The sequence below is a fragment of the Aquarana catesbeiana genome, linkage group LG03 (genome assembly GCF_042186555.1).
Source record: "Aquarana catesbeiana isolate 2022-GZ linkage group LG03, ASM4218655v1, whole genome shotgun sequence".
Taxonomy (NCBI): domain Eukaryota; kingdom Metazoa; phylum Chordata; class Amphibia; order Anura; family Ranidae; genus Aquarana; species Aquarana catesbeiana.
The window spans coordinates 720,726,797-720,742,925 of record NC_133326.1 but is presented as its reverse complement, the minus strand read 5'-3'; the positions used below and the strand labels follow the sequence as shown (position 1 = coordinate 720,742,925).

The 16,129-nt window shown below is 45.6% G+C and overlaps 1 protein-coding gene across 1 annotated transcript; it reads right to left on the bottom strand.

Moving 5' to 3' along the window:
• Positions 1–1,232: 1,232 nt before the first annotated feature.
• Positions 1,233–4,106, bottom strand: LOC141134929 (E3 ubiquitin/ISG15 ligase TRIM25-like). The gene has a single exon (XM_073624361.1). The coding sequence runs from the start codon at positions 4,104–4,106 to the stop codon at positions 2,538–2,540; it is 1,569 nt and encodes a 522-aa protein (XP_073480462.1). The 3' UTR covers positions 1,233–2,537.
• Positions 4,107–16,129: the final 12,023 nt, after the last annotated feature.

The following is a 16,129-nucleotide window of genomic DNA, read 5'->3' as shown; positions in this document are numbered from 1 at the left end:
GATAGAAAATTATACAGAAAAAGAGGAAATGACTGATTGTGTGTGGAGAGCCCCATAAACATTTGGGTATGCACTGAAGATCAATCTGGATATATGCAGCTATAAGACATCGGACAAGCCACACACTTTTCCTTACAGACAGGCCTGTGATTGGATAAAACCTTACTTACACCCCCCTTAATACATACACTATATTGCCAAAAGTATTGGGACGCCTGCCTTTACACGCACATGAACTTTAATGACCCAAAAAGAAAATGCAGCACTTACATATACAGTTGAAAAATAATGATAATATATGTGTGACCAAATATAACACAATATGAGTGTAAAAACACAAGTGGGATATAAAAACAAAAAAATGAATGAATAAATAGTGTCCACCAATGTGAAAAAAGTGTACAAAACAGGAGGGGAAGGGTTGAGTGAAAAAGTCCCGGTGTCAATAGACGCGGTCAGTAAGTTGACATCACAGGAGGCATCAGTGAGAACATGACAGAAAGGGGATCTTGCGAGAGGAACCACCACCAATTGTGTGAAGACTTACCGGAAACAGGGGACTTAAAGGGACATACACCTCTTAGGTCATGCAGGCTTGTGGTGATATTCACTGTTTAAAGTGGAAAAAATCACAGATCCAGGTCACCACCATCACAATTCTGGGTCTGAACGGTACTGGTCATCGGCAAGTTCACAGTAAAACATCCGGATGAAGTTCACATGGAGGGAAGGAGGACCAAAGGGTATCCATGTACTCACACCATGAAACCAAAAATTAAAGAAAAGTTCCACACAGTGTGATATCATTTAAAAAATAGATTTTAATAAAAAGAGGGTAAACAGGAACCACTGACATTTCAAATGCAGATAAAAGGGCTCTTACAGAGACATGGATTAACGCCACGATGTTGGCAGGACCCGATCCGACGCGTTCCGTCTGCTTAGGCGTCATCTGGGGTTTACACACACATGAACTTGAATGGCATCCCAGTCTTAGTCTGTAGGGTTCAATATTGACTTGGCCACCCTTTGTAACTATAACAGCTTCAACTCTTCTGGGAAGGCTGTCCACAAGGTTTAGGAGTGTGTCTATGTGGGCCAACTCAATATTGAACCCTACAGTCTAAGACTGGGATGCCATTCAAGTTCATGTGTGTGTATAGGCAGGCGTCCCAAAACTTTTGGTAATATAGTGTTGTATGTGACCAAAACATTAATGTATGTCCTATCCCAATATGACACCAACCTTCTGCAAGAATTACTCTACCAATTAAAGCGGTATAATGAACCTGAAAAACAAAAATGGCAAATATTGCAGCTTACCAATCATTAGATGTGGCGGCTGCATTCATTTTCATTTATTTTTAGGCTTTTTTCCCTGTTTTCACCTGGTGATCTGGCCAGTAACAAACCACCTGTATTAGAGCACCCCAATTATTCATAAAAATGTACATAAACTTATTTCAAAATGAAATCAAGCTTGAGTAGAAACACCAGCCCCCTGCCGGGAACCCTTGCCATGTGTGGAAGCAGTGGTCTCCCTGCAGAGATCTGACACACCCTCTGTTGACTCAAATCTAGATCTCTCCAATTCGTAAAGCTCATACTTCCTGTTAATTGGCTGTGACTAGTTGTGACTCAGCAATGGGCATGTTGGACCTCTGCAGAGAGACAGCTGCTTCTACACAGAGAGCAAGGGTTCTTCTTTGAAGCATTTTGGCAGGGCGAAGGCTTTTCTACTTAGGCTGTGGCTGCTTTCTGAAAAAAAAAAAAAAAAAAACAACTTTGCACAGTTTTTGGTTTGAAACCCTTGGAATGTATTTATCAGATTTAACCTGTTGGTGCCGTCAGTATGAAGCTGTGCCGAGAGTACGTGCCCAGTGCCGGCACATTTCTGGTGGCAATGATCATAAGCCCCGCCCCACCTCCTGCCACCCTAAACCCCTTAAAGGTCTGGGAGGCGCCGGCACCAAGGGGTTAAGCTGAAAGTTCTATTGGGATTTAATAACATCACAGAGTTCAAGAACTCTGATTGGATTAAGATGAGACATTAATAAAAACATGTTCTGGTGTAAATTTCCAGGGGGCGACATAGAGCACTGCAGAGCTCAGACCCCCCGACCCTGTATAGAGGAGATAGATGACAGACGTTTCCGTTTTGTTCTCTTTTCTCACTCTAACCCTAAACTTTATCTCCCCTCCTCCACATTTCTGGGGGTTCAGTCCTCCTGAGAGGGGTACACCCGGTCACACAATAATGTTACTTTGTACATCAACAAACCAAAAAACATCTCACACCTACAGTATAAACTGACTTCTTCTATTCTACTCATTTATTTCCTCTATTACATTGCAGATCAGCATGATTTTGTAGCACGGCCTCCTATTTCTGTAACCCTGCACCCTGATTTGTACTGTACCCCAAACTACAATAAAAGAGACACTGACTGGAGTCCCCACCATCTGCCCCATTGGATGAATATTTAACCGATCTGACCCTCCCTTACTATGATGTCATCAGTCTCGGGGCGGAGCTCTCACATCTCTAGTTTCCCCCCACAGATCTTTATACAACCTCTATATACCCATATCCCAGCATGGAGGGGCTCAGTGAAGGTGGTGGTGAAGGTGTGGAGATGTCGGATCGGGTCACACAGATCATAAAAGGAGATCCGCCCGGCCTCATAATCCAGATATATCCTGACTCTGTTACTGGAGAGATTGGTGGGTAAGGGGATCTTATTACTGTCATGTATCACCTCATACTGATTACCAGACCTGTCCAAACCCCAGGACTTCTTATTCTTTCCAATCACTGAATGCCATCCTTCCCTCTCTATACTGGGGTAACACATCCCGACTCTCCATATATCTGATCCCCCGACATCCACTTCCCAGTAATGTCTCCCTGAGGAGAAACTCCGACTGCTCAACACCTGAGAACAATACTGAAATCTCTCTGGTGTTTCTGGACGATTCTGTTTTCTATATGACCAGGATACAGTTGTCCTGTCATCTGATATCTGTAGATTATTATGAGCTGTGTTTACATCCAATAATATGTCTGCAGCTCCCTGTATATAGAAGTATACATTTACCTCTGTTATTATATCAGATAAACCTGTGTGTAAGACCCCCGCCACATCCAGACCCCCTCCATCATGGAGGAGCTCCTCATGTCTCTCTCTGTCCTCATTATCTCCATCCTCAGTATCACACAAGTCACCTGTGTCTGATTCCTGTAAGACAGTCAGTGGATCCGTCATGTTACACAGCTCCTCAATGTGACGCAACTTCCTGGACAGCTCCTCCTTCTTTATTTCCAGATCCCGGATGGAGATGGAGATCCGCTCTGCCCTCCCGGAGATTTCCCTCAGGACTCTCTTCTCCAGGTCTTCCAGACGTCTCCTGAGATCTATAAACAGGACAGTGACTCTCTCGGTGTCACCAGCTGCTTCTTCTTCTACTTTCCTCCTGTGTTCCTGCAGACTCTGGACTCTTTCCTCCGTCTCCTCTCTCTTTGTCAGAAGTTTCTGCAGAACATTCCTCAGTGTCTCCTTCTTCTTCTCAGAAGCCTCATCCAGTGACTTCATCTTATGTCCTGTGTGTTCTCCAATCACACAAAACTTACAGACACAGGTATTATCCTCAGTGCAGTAATACTCCAGGATCTTCTTATGGACGGAGCATTTCCTGCTCTCCATGGACAAGGTGGGGTCACATAAGAAAAGTTCTGGGGACTTTTTGTGGACTCTTAGGTGTTTATCACACAGAGAAACCTCACAGAGCAGACAGGATCTAACAGCAGGTACAGGAGAGTCCACACAGTAAGTACAGAAGACCCCGGACTCCTCCCGATCTGGCTGAGCAGACAGGAAATTCTCCACTATGTTACGTAGTGTTATGTTCCTCTGCAGTGCAGGCCGATCCGGAAACTTCTCTCTGCATTCAGGACAGGAATATCCTCCAGACCCCTCCTGTGTATCCAGCACACGATCAATACAATCCCGGCAGAAGTTGTGCCCACATCTCAGGTTTACAGGATCTGTATAAATGTCCAGACAGAAGGAACATTCCAACTCAGCTCTCAGATCACCAGACGCCATCACTGACAGCAGATGAGGAATTGAAATTTAATTCTCTGACACCGAGGAAAAATGCAGTTGGGAGGGTCACGTCCTCTACACAGGGTGAGGCTGGGCTGTGACTTGTACTGTATTCTTAGGATTAGTTATATGAAGGGACACAGATAATAAAAACATCTCCTGTAGGACAATGTTCATCTCCTGGGAATATAACAGACATTTTTGTATTTATACAATATACTGCTATCTGGATGATATATAAAGATTACAAGCATTTAAAAAAAAACAACTTTGTTGCCGATTCCTTTTATTTTTGTTCTGAAGAAAAAGCTGTGTGTTCCACCATGTCCTTTCCAGACTGATTCCTGAGTGGGAGGGTCGGCACTCATTATAACCACCTGGTGCGATTTCAGTATTCTATTGAGGACAGTTGCTGTGTTTGCATACCTTTGGAAAAATTCAACCCTTTGAAAGATATCCACCAAAAACAAACGGGGTGCCTAATACTGTACTTGTGTGCAAATGTGAGATATTCAGTGAGCCAATCACACCGGCAGGAAATGACATTTCTGGGGGTGTTCTGTACACCAGGTTTCCATAGTACATTGAATATTTGCTGTGTAAAATACAAATACTCCAGTGGATATAGTGCCAATATGGGGCAGATAGACACAAGTTGTAAGATAGAAATGGTATCTAGCAATGTGCAGAGGGTTCATCCAGAATTTGTAGCCACACCCCTTCAGCACCTGATGGGTTTTATATATGTATAAGATATTGGGATCTGAGCGCAGGTATGAAGGGGAGGAAAGATGAGAGATGGTGGTGGAACTCAGATTGTGACTGATACTCTGAATGCACCACATGGTGGGTGGGGGGCCTAGCACACCCTTACACCATGAGCACCAGTGCCCGGGGCCCGGCAGGAACTGCAGTCATGAGCAAAGTTCGTCATTAAGGCTTAAAGATGAGCTGACACTGCAAGTAGTATGAAGCTGAATCTCTTTTCTATGAGTTGTCCCCTCGCTCTACATTCAGTGCTGTACTTGTGGTGTATTAGGGGCAGCGGGATGAACCACACGGCACCCACCAGTCAGCGTACCTCTGTTACCTCCCTCCCAGTAACAGAATGAAACCTGCCCAACACCTAGTGCGGGTCTTATGTGTGTCCTATGTTGACTCTTCATCAGTGTTAATTTTGTAAACATTTTCGACCAAAAAATTTTAGTCAGCGAAATTTTTTTACAGTGACGACAACAAAAAAAGAAAAGTATACCACATTTTCGTCCACTGACAAAAATGATGAAAATCAATTATTGCTCAATGACCAGGCCATTTTTTTTGCGATTCGGCACTGCCTCGCTTTAACTGACAATTGAGCAGTTGTGCGACGTTACACCCAAACAAAATTGATGTCCTTTTTTTCCCCACAAATAGAGCTTTTTTTTGGTGGTATTTGATCACCTCTGCGTTTTTTTTTTTTTGCGCTATAAACAAAAAAAGAGCGACCTATACCATCGAAGCTCTCCAAAGTATTCAAACTACATCCCCCCCCCTTCTTAAATTGGTCTGGACTCTCCTCAATAACTGGCACATGGGCCTCCATTAATGGTTTGGCCGCTGTTATATACTAAAAATGATCATCCTTCCTAAATTTATATATCTTCTCCAGGCACTGCCGATCCAAATTCCTGCAAGCTACTTTAAATTGACACACTCACTATTTATAGAATTCATCTGGGCCCCTCAAACGACCAGGATTAGGCAGGACACTACTTTCACTACCCAAACAACACGGAGGCTTGGCAATACCAGATATACGCACCTAATACTACTATGCAACACATCTCAGTAGGCTCATAGACTGGTGCAGGCACCACGACACTAAGCTGTGGCCTCACCTGCAACGCTCACAAAAGCCAGGTTCCTCTTATTAGGGCGTGTCTTAAAAGACACCCTCTCATCGGTCCTACCTCACGCATTTGCGCTAACCTACTCTCCTGGGCCGCTATCTCGTCTATGAACTCGCCTCTAGCCCCGATTTTGGGCAACCCACAATTTACGCCTGGACTTTGTGATGGGATTTTTCAGAATCTGATTCAGATCAGGTCATTATCAAGCTTTACACCCCCGGACCAAGGGTAGATGGGTGTCCATAACGAATCTTAGAGACCCTGCGGGTCCCTTTCGCCTAGATTTTTTGAGAGTGCTTTAGCTAGGCCATTTCTTAAAATCCTTGCCACACCCTAGAGACCCTAGCCAGCCGCTCACAATCTTTGAGGATTGCTGCTCAGAGACTGGACCTTTACCACATACACTCACTTGTATACAAGCTGCTGATCACACCCCCAGATGGTTTCCAACCCCCATGCTTGATCGGGTGGGAAGGGGAGTTAGATTGACACTTTAACCCAAACCAGAGCCTCCACATCCTCCGCTTCATACACAAAACTTCCAACTGCACAAAAGCACAGGAGACCAATTTTAAAATCATGTCGCGATGCTATAGAACCCCGGGACACCTACATAAATACTTACCCTTGACTTCTGACCTTTGCTGGCGATGCCAGAGTGAGCGAGGAAGTCTTCTACATATTTTCTGGTCATGCCCTAAACTGGCAGACTTCTGGAGGAAAATATGTCAAATTACGCAAAAGTTTACGGAACGATCTATTCCGAACGACCCGGCCTTCTTCCTCCTACATGCTTCGGAGACCCCTGCGAAAATGTATAAAAAATCCACCACCTTCTTGACGCTGCCAAGGCATGTATTCCCCTTCTCTAGAAATCACCCCACCCACCGACCATTGACCTATGGCTTAGAAAAATCATGGACATAAACAAAATGGAAGACCTTATCCTCACTGCCAGACATCAGAGAGAACCATATTCCAAAACCTGGACCCTGTGGAACCTGTTTGTGTTCTCGGACGAGGGTCAATCCCTCCTGGGAAATGATACAGAAGCCTGACTTTCAAGGCCCCTCTCCTTATGAATATCCTTTTTAAATTGACTTTGTGCGATGCCCGCACCAAACCGGGGGATACTCTGTAGACTCATGTTCATGACCTCCCCCCTCCTTTCCCTCTATCCCTGACTCATACCCTCTCTAATTTTCCTAACCTATACTTTTGCTCTTTTCTTCTTCTTTTCTCTTTCTTTCCACATTCTGAAAATCACCATATTACATGCTGTCAGAATTGCTCTGATGGGGTAGTGGAATATATGCCGTACTGGGTCTGGTGACTTTAGAAACCAGACCCAGTACGAGGAGATATGCTCCCAGGTAATATATCTGTTTGGTGATATTCTTTAAACCCCACCCCCTCCCATGGAGATATGTATACTGTTGTGACATGTTATACCGTTTATATTCATACATACAAAATCCACTGATTATTGTGTAAATGTCACTGGCAGGGAAGGAGTTAACACTAGGGGGCGATCAAGCGGTTAAATGTGTTCCCTCAGTGTGTTCTAACTGTGAGGCGATAGAACTGACTAGAGGAGGAGACATATTGCTGTTCCTACGTAGTAGGAACAAACAATATGTCTCTCCTCTCCTGATAGAACAGGGATTTCTGTGTTTACACCCACAAATCCCTGTTTCTGCTCTCATGCACGCAATTGCGGGTGGCCGGCGGTGATCGCGCCCACCAGCCAGGCGCATCGGGTTCCCCGCCATGCAGGGGGCGCACGCGTGCCTGCTATCGTCCTTAAAGGTACAGAAGTATGGAGATTTGCGGGAACAAACCACTTTGCCGCCGTATAGAGGTGTGAACCGGTCAGAAAGTGGTTAACAAATGAAAATTAAATGATATTATGAGGCAGAGACGTTTACCCTCATGAACTTCTGGTTTCCACAGAGCTCCATCCACTTCTCCGTAGCGTGCTTTGCTTAGCAGCAGTTAGCAGGCTGTGCAGCCAGCATTACAGGCCTCCGAGTCCTCAGACGACCGTCCAGAACAGCACTGTGTATTACAGGCCTCACAATGAGAGTCCCACTCCTGACGATGACCATCCAGAGCAGAAAGCACACTGAGTGTGTACATTATAATTACAGGCCTCCCCCCAGACCACCGTCCATCCAGAGCACTGTGTGCATTACAGGCCTCCTCTGACCACCAGCATCCAGAGCACTGTGTGCATTATAGGCCTCTCCTCAGACCTGAGACCACCATCCATCACTGTACAGCATTATAGGCCTCTCAGAGTCAGACCACCATCCAGAGCACTGTGCATTACAGGCCTCCCCTCAGACCACCATCCAGAGCACTGTGCAGCATTACAGGCAGTGGCAGCTGGTGCTCAAAATATTTGGGGGGGGGCGCAAACCAATTAAAGAATTCTGAAAAATACTGAAACAAAAACATCAAATGCAGCCACCCTGCCATTAATTGCAGCCACCGTGCCCATCAAATGCAGCCACTGTGCCCATCATATGCAGCCACTGTGCCCCATCAAATGCAGCCATTGTGCCTATTAAGTGCAGCCATTGTGCCTATTAAATGCAGCCACTGTGCCCCGTCAAATGCAGTCACTGTACCATCAATTACTGCCACTGTGCCCATCAAATGCAGCCACTGTGCCCAACATATAACTAAAACAACTGCAGATGACTAAAATGGGACTAAAACTAAAATGGCATTTTAGTCAAAAGACTATAATTAAAACTAAATCAAAAATCAATGCCAAAATTATTCATGTACCGTACCTATTGGTCAGGATGAGAGCTTCCATAATGTTTGTCTACTCCCGGTTGTCCTGGGAGATGGACCGCTAGGGAGGGAGGCCCCCCTCTCACTACCAGAAGATACCCCACCTAACCGAGGTACCACACCTCCACTGGTTGCTTGTGACTCTACATTGTGAACTTGGTTGCCCTTAGTGACAGCCTTATTCTTCCTTCTTGTGCTTGCTTGACACTGTAATACCGTGCACTTCACACCTCATATGTGCTTTAAACAGGGCCATGTTCTTTGTATACACCAGCCTCATTATGCTCCCCTTTGAATGACTTCAGACCAGGCTTAAGGACAAGTTTAACAGTCTTTGCTAATCTCTATATTGCAAACGTGATAACAAAACAAAGTGCAAAGGTTTCTTTTCATGACCACTACTAACTATCAGATGGCCCAGGCATACATTTTCAGAATGATAGTCCATAATTGGTGGCATGGTCTATAGCTGGTGGCATGGTCCATGTCTGGTGGCATCCCGGGATCCACAGTATCAGTGGTCCTCCTCTAGGAGCGGAATCAGCAGCAACAACAAAGCAACAGAATGTGCGGGTAACCAGAATAAACCCATCCAAGCTCGAGGCTTCAGCCTTCCCCCAAATTTATACCTCAAATGGGCCGTCCAAAGCCCAAAAGTCCATAAACTGGTACAAAGAGTTTAACCCTCATCCAACCCAGTCTGAACTGGTACCTGTCTAACTAGTTTTCAAACTGCTTACACTTGCCCCTTATTTTTTGCAAGTCATCCTGGCTAAACAACACATCACACTTCCATAATGTACAAAACCATGTTGGAACATCATAAATAACACATGCAGCAAAACAGCAATAAATATAGTTATAACAGGAACAGATAAATGCAAAGAGTTCACAGTTCAGAAATAATAGTATGGGTCCGGAAGAAGGACCCTCTCTCCCGTAATTGGGTGTCTCCCATCGACTTGGTGTACAACCGGGTATGCATAGTGCTGCATAACCAGCTTGATCCGGTCAATGTAAATATGATGCCCAATGTTCCATTCTTGATATATCTAACTTTGATAAATTTGTTCTGCTACAGGAATTCTTGGAGGTGTTCCTGTAGTCTTAACTTTTCCCAGAGAAACCTGCCCTTCTTTAATTGCGAGACCAACTACTCAGGGACATACGGGAAGGTGCATGTGTGCTTCAGATAGTCTTTGCAACTTGGCCAGCAGAGTTAGCTTGCCACCCAGAGGAACTGCGCCTTCCAGGAGGTAAGAGTCATCGGGATGGCATGGCCTTCCCTGAGGCCAGGTGCGTGCATTGGGTGGTGCTGGGATTTCCTCCGGGAACCACAGCTGTGGAATGACAGCCTCTGGGGAGGACGGACATTCGCCCTCACTGCTGACAATGCCACCCGGATTGGTTTGATCAGTTTGGAACAGCAAGGAAGCTGGAAAAGAGTGCTGTGGTACAGGGTTTGTACAGGAACTCCTTTATAGAGCCAAGAGGGCTGAAGCATAAGCCTGAGCAGCGGTGCTGCTCGAGAGCCAGGTGGCTTGGTATTTTTCATTTATTACTACATTACTGCTGTGAAGTTGAAACCCCTGCGTGGGAATTCTGGGTGGACATTTTATTTCTTAAATAAAAGTGGGCCTACAAGCCCTTAAAACGACATTTCTGGTGTGGACTCCGCTCACTGGTATGCTCTACACTAAGCTAAACAGTCCCCAATGTTACAATATATAATTATATATAGGGATGAGCCGAACACCCCCTGGTTCAGTCGCAGCAGAACATGCGAACAGCCAAAAAATTTGTTTGAACACGCGAACACCGTTAGTCTATGGGACACGAACATGAATAATCAAAAGTGCTAATTTTAAAGGTTGATATGCAAGTTATTGCCATAAAAAGTGTTTGGGGACCCGCGTCCTGCCCCAGGGGACATGTATCAATGCAAAAAAAGTTTTAAAAACGGCCGTTTTTTCTGGAACAGTGATTTTAATAATGCTTAAAGTGAAACAATAAAAGTGAAATATTCCTTTAAATTTCGTACCTGGGGGGTGTCTATAGTATGCCTGTAAAGTGGCACATGTTTTCCGTGTTTAGAACAGTCCGGGAGCAAAAGGACATTTCTAAAGGAAAAAAGTCATTTAAAAGTACTCGCAGATATGATGAATTGTCGGTCCCGGTAATACACATAAAAGTCATTGAAAAAAACGGCATGGGATCCCCCCACATTCCATTACCAGGCTCTTTGGATCTGGTAAGAATGAACCAAAATTTTTAAAAAAATTGCGTGGGGGTCCCCCCAAATTCCATACCAAGCCCTTCAGGTCTCGTATGGATATTAAGGCTAACCCTGCGCCAATCTTTTAAAAATAAAAATGGCGTAGAGGCCCCCTTCAAAATCCATACGAGACCCTTATCCGAGCACGCAACCTGGCAGGCCACAGGAAAAGAGGGAGGGACGAGAGAGCGCCCCCCCTCCTGAACCGTACCAGGCCACATGCCCTCAACATGGGGAAGATGTCCCCATGTTGATGGGGACAAGGGCCTCATTCCCACAACCCTTGCCCGGTGGTTGTGGGAGTGTGCGAGCGGGGGGCTTATTGGAATCTGGAATCCCCCTTTAACAAGGGGACCCCCAGATCCCAGCCCCCCCATGTGAATTGGCAATGGGGTACAACTGTACCCCTATCATTTCACAAAAAAAGTGTCAAAAATGTTAAAAAAGACAATAGCCGGTTTTTGACAATTTCTTTATTAATGTCTTCTTCTTTCCCCGCTTCTTCTGCCATCTTCTTCTGGTCTTCCTCCGGTCCTCTGCTTCTTCCTCCGGTCTTCTCTGGCATCTTCCTCTGACTTCTTCCCCGCTTCGTCCTCCGGAAGATCAGCCACAATGGGAGTCTCCCGCTGTGTGACGCTTCTGTTCTTGTGACAGCTCTTATATAACTGAGGGTGGGGCCACCCGGTGACCCCTCCCCCTCTGACGCACGGGGACTTCCCTATGGCTTCCCACCTGGTGTCAGAGGGGGGCGGGGTCACCCGTTTAAGACACACAGTCTTTTTATATGTGCACATAGGTGTGTATTGCAGGCTATGATTTATGGCCTAACACAGCTGGCAGGCAAGTTGCATTTTTCAAAAGGGCCAAAACAGTGACCTACAGGGGATTGTAAAATGTAGATTTTTGTGACCAGACTTGAAAAGAATAGTAAAAGACTCAAAGGGAGTTGTTAGTGCAATTTGGTAAGAAGGCAGTCATTCTTTCTTACATTCTTTCCCCATGAGATGAGAGCACAGGTTTAGATTATAATACACATTATTGAATGCATGGAAGCTACTGAGGTGCATATTATGTTGCATTGTAGAGTCTCTATGGTTGCTAATATATGCTGGGAGGGATGGGACTCTGAAGGCTGCTGTTCATTGTAATATTTGTCATCTGTTGCAAGTATCTGAAGTGTTGGGACTCAATAAATGTAAATCTCTGGAAGAACTGGGTTGCTGCGGAAATGACTCGCATTATATAAATAATTAATGAATAATCATCATCCTCTTACTTCTACATCACTACACCACCTATCAGTTCCCATCAGTGCAGCCTATCAGTGCAGCTTCATCAGTGGAGAAAAATTACCTGTTTGCTAAATTTTATAACAAACTATGAAAATTATTTTTTTTTCACAATTTTCGGTCTTTTTTGTTCCTTTAGCAAAAAATAAATTAATACAGTGGTGATAAATACTAACAAAATTAAGCTCTATTTGTGTGAAAAAACGATTAAAATGTTGTTTGGGTACAGTGTTGTATGACCGCACAATTGTCATTCAAAGAGTGACAGTGCTGAAAGCTGAAAGTTGGTCTGGGCAGGAAGGGGGTGAAAGTACCCGGCAGACAAGAGGTTAATCGCAATTCTGTTACCATCTTTCTACATTGAAATGTAAGAGCACTGTTGGATTTAGCCGCTATGTATTTCTTATTACCTGTTCTCAATTATGCATTGTTCTAATGCTTTTGCATACATTTAATAAAAACTTATTGAAAGAAAAAAAAAAAAACACTGTTGCTGATTTCTTTTATTTTTTTGTTGCAAAGAAAAAGCTATGTTTTCCACCATGTCCTTTCCAGATTGATTCCTGAATGGGAGGAGTGGGTACTAGTTAGGGTTGTGCCAATACCAATACTAGTATCTGTATCGGTGCTGATATTGAGCATTTGTAGGAGTACTTGTACCTGAAAATGCTCCGAAGCCTTGACCCGATACCTGGACACTCAGGGGTGATCAGTGCGGCGGTGGGGAGAGTTACAAGCACCAATCTCTCTGTATAGATTTCCATAAAGCAGCTGACAGCCGCTTCTCCACCTTTTACTCCTGCGGCCTGATTTATTGAAATCTATACAGGGAGATCGGTGCTTGTAACTCTCCCCACTGCCGCACCCATTGCCCCTGACTATCCCCTGTGTCCTCCTCCATGTCCCCTCTCTCTGCTCCTCTGGTCCCCCTCCATGTCCTCCCTGCTCCTCTGGTCCCCCTCCATGTCCTCCCTGCTCCTCTGGTCCCCTGCCATGTCCTCCCTGCTCCTCCAGTCCCCCACCATGTCCACCCTGCTCCTCCTTTCCCTCGCCATGTCCTCCCTGCTCCTCTGGTCCCCCACCATGTCCTCCCTGCTCCTCCGGTCCCCCGCCATGTCCTCCCTGCTCCCCCACCATGTTCTCCCTGCTCCTCCAGTCCCCCATCATGTCCTCCCTGCTCTCCTGATCCCCCCCATGTCCTCCCTGCTCCCCTGATCCCCCTCCATGTCCTCCCTGCTCCTCCGGTCCCCTGCCATGTTCTCCCTGCTTTTCCGGTCCCCCGCCATGTCCTCCATGCTCCTCTGGTTCCCCTCTGTCTCGGATCTGTCAGGATGGAGAGCAGAGGAAGGAGCTGGTAAATCAGCAGAGTCCCTCCCTACACTAGGTGCCCCCAGTAGAGTCCCTCCTTACATCAGGTGCTCCCTGCAGAGTCCTTCCCTACACCAGGTTCCCCCAGCAGAGTCCCTCCCTACACAAGGTGTCCCCAGCAGAGTCCCCCCTTACATCAGGTGCCCCCAGCAGAGTCCCTCCCTACACCAGGTGCCCCCAGCAGAGTCCCTCCCTACACCAGGTGTCCCCAGCAGATACCCTCCTTACATCAGGTGTCCCCAGCGGAGTCCCTCCTTACATCAGGTGTCCCCAGCGGAGTGGTTCTGTTATCCTGACTGGGCATCATATGACGTCAAGCAGGATAACATACTGGCGCGCGACCAATCACAGCTGAGCACCGCGTGAACCAGGAAGTGCCGCTAAACGGCATTTCTGGGTTCGCGGTGACAGGGAGAGACGATCGGCGGCTCTCCCTGTCAGAGGGGGGGAGGTCTGTGCTGATAATCAGCACACTGATTATCAGCACAGCCCCATCAAATGTACCAATAAGCTGCCAATTGGTGCCAAGTCAGTGCCCCATCATAACCCCCTGCCAGTGACCAATAAAGTGCCAATCAGTGCCCACCACAGTGCAAATCAGTGCCCACCATAGTGCCAATCAGTGTCCATCACAGTGCCAATCAGTGTCCAGCATTAACACCTGTCAGTACCTGCCCAATCAGTGCTGCCCATCAGTGCCATCTACTAGTGTCCATAAATGTCACCTTTCAGTGCCAATCAGTGCCGCCTGTCAGTGCCCATCAATGCCGCCTGTCAGTGCCCATCAATGCCACCTGTCAGTGCCCATCAGTGCTGCATATCAGTGCCTCCTCATCAGTGCCACCTTATCAGTGGCAACTAATCAGTGCCCATCAGTGCCGACTCATCAGTGCCCGTCAGTGAAGGAGAAAACAACATTTTATAACAGAAACAAAGAAAAAACTTTTTTTTTTTAAATGTCAGTCTTTATTAGTTTGTTTAGCAAAAAATGAAAACTGCAGAGGTGATCAAATACCACCAAAAGAAAGCTCTATTTGTGGGAACAAAATGATAAAAATTTAGTTTGGGTACAGTGTTGTATGACCGCGTAATTGTCATTCAAAGTGCGACAGCACTGAAAGCTCAAAATTGTCCTTGGCAGGAAGGGGCGAAAGTGCCTTGTATTGAAGTGGTTAAAAGGTAAAAATGTAAATAAAAAAATAAAAACGCTGGCACGTCCACTCCCCTCTCTCCCCACCCCAAAAAAATGAAAAGAAAGCATTGCAAAAAAACCCAAAAAATATATAAATTGTAAAAAATAAAAAAAATTAAAATTGTAAAAAAAATAAATAAAAAACTACTGACACAGTCCACTGTCACATGACATAAAAAAAAAAGTATCGTTAATCGGTATCGGCGAGTACTTGAAAAAAAAGTATTGGTACTTGTACTCTTAAAAAAGTGATATCGGTGCAACCCTAGTACTAATTATAACCACCTGGTGCAATTTCAGTATTCTATTGAGGACAGTTGCTGTGTTTGCATCCTTTTGGAAATATTTAACCCTTTGAAAGTATTCCAACCAAAAAGAAAGGGGGTGCCTAATACTGTACTTGTGTACAAATGTGAGATATTCAGTGAGCCAATCACAGCGGCAGGAAATGACATTTCTGGGGGCGTTCTGTACACCAGGTTTCCATAGTGCATTGAATATTTGCTGTGTAAAATACAAATACTCCAGTGGATATAGTGCCAATATGGGGCAGATAGACACAAGTTGTAGGATAGAAACGGTATCTAGCAATGTGCAGAGGGTTCATCCAGAATTTGTAGCCACACCCCTTTTAGCACCTGATGGGTTTTATATATGTATAAGATATTGGAATCTGAGCACAGGTATGAAGGGGAGGAAAGACGAGAAATCCATACCGGAATCTAACATGGAATTGTTTTCTTTTTCTTTTTTTTTTTATCAAGAATTAACAAAAAATTCATTCATAAAGAAAAATATGATACAGGTTAAATTGTCTGCAAATTACATGATATAAATAAAGGCCAATTCACATATGTCCTATATTTCTGCATTATTCTTTCAGACCAGAGGTCCCCAACTCCGGGGCCAGTCTGTGGCCTGTTGGGGACGCACCGTGCGGGGGGAGGGGGGGGCAGTGGGTAGAGTGAGCCAGCACAACTTACAATGCCACCCTCCAACCACCGGAGGGTGCCCGCTCCCCTTCTCCCAGCACCAGTACTCCCTCCCCTCTCTGGTCACCTTGGGAAGAAGAGGAGCAGAGATGAGGAGAAAGGAGAGGAGAGCCGGGCCAGGGAAAGGCTCCTCACCGTCATAGAGCACTGGTAAGACCTGTGAGCTGACTTCAGGCAACACGGCTGCATGTCCCCCAACCCCCCTGAAGT

Bases quoted from the DNA above. Each gene is read 5' to 3' on its own strand.
- LOC141134929 (XM_073624361.1), bottom strand. From the start codon at position 4,106: ATGGCGTCTGGTGATCTGAGAGCTGAGTTGGAATGTTCCTTCTGTCTG.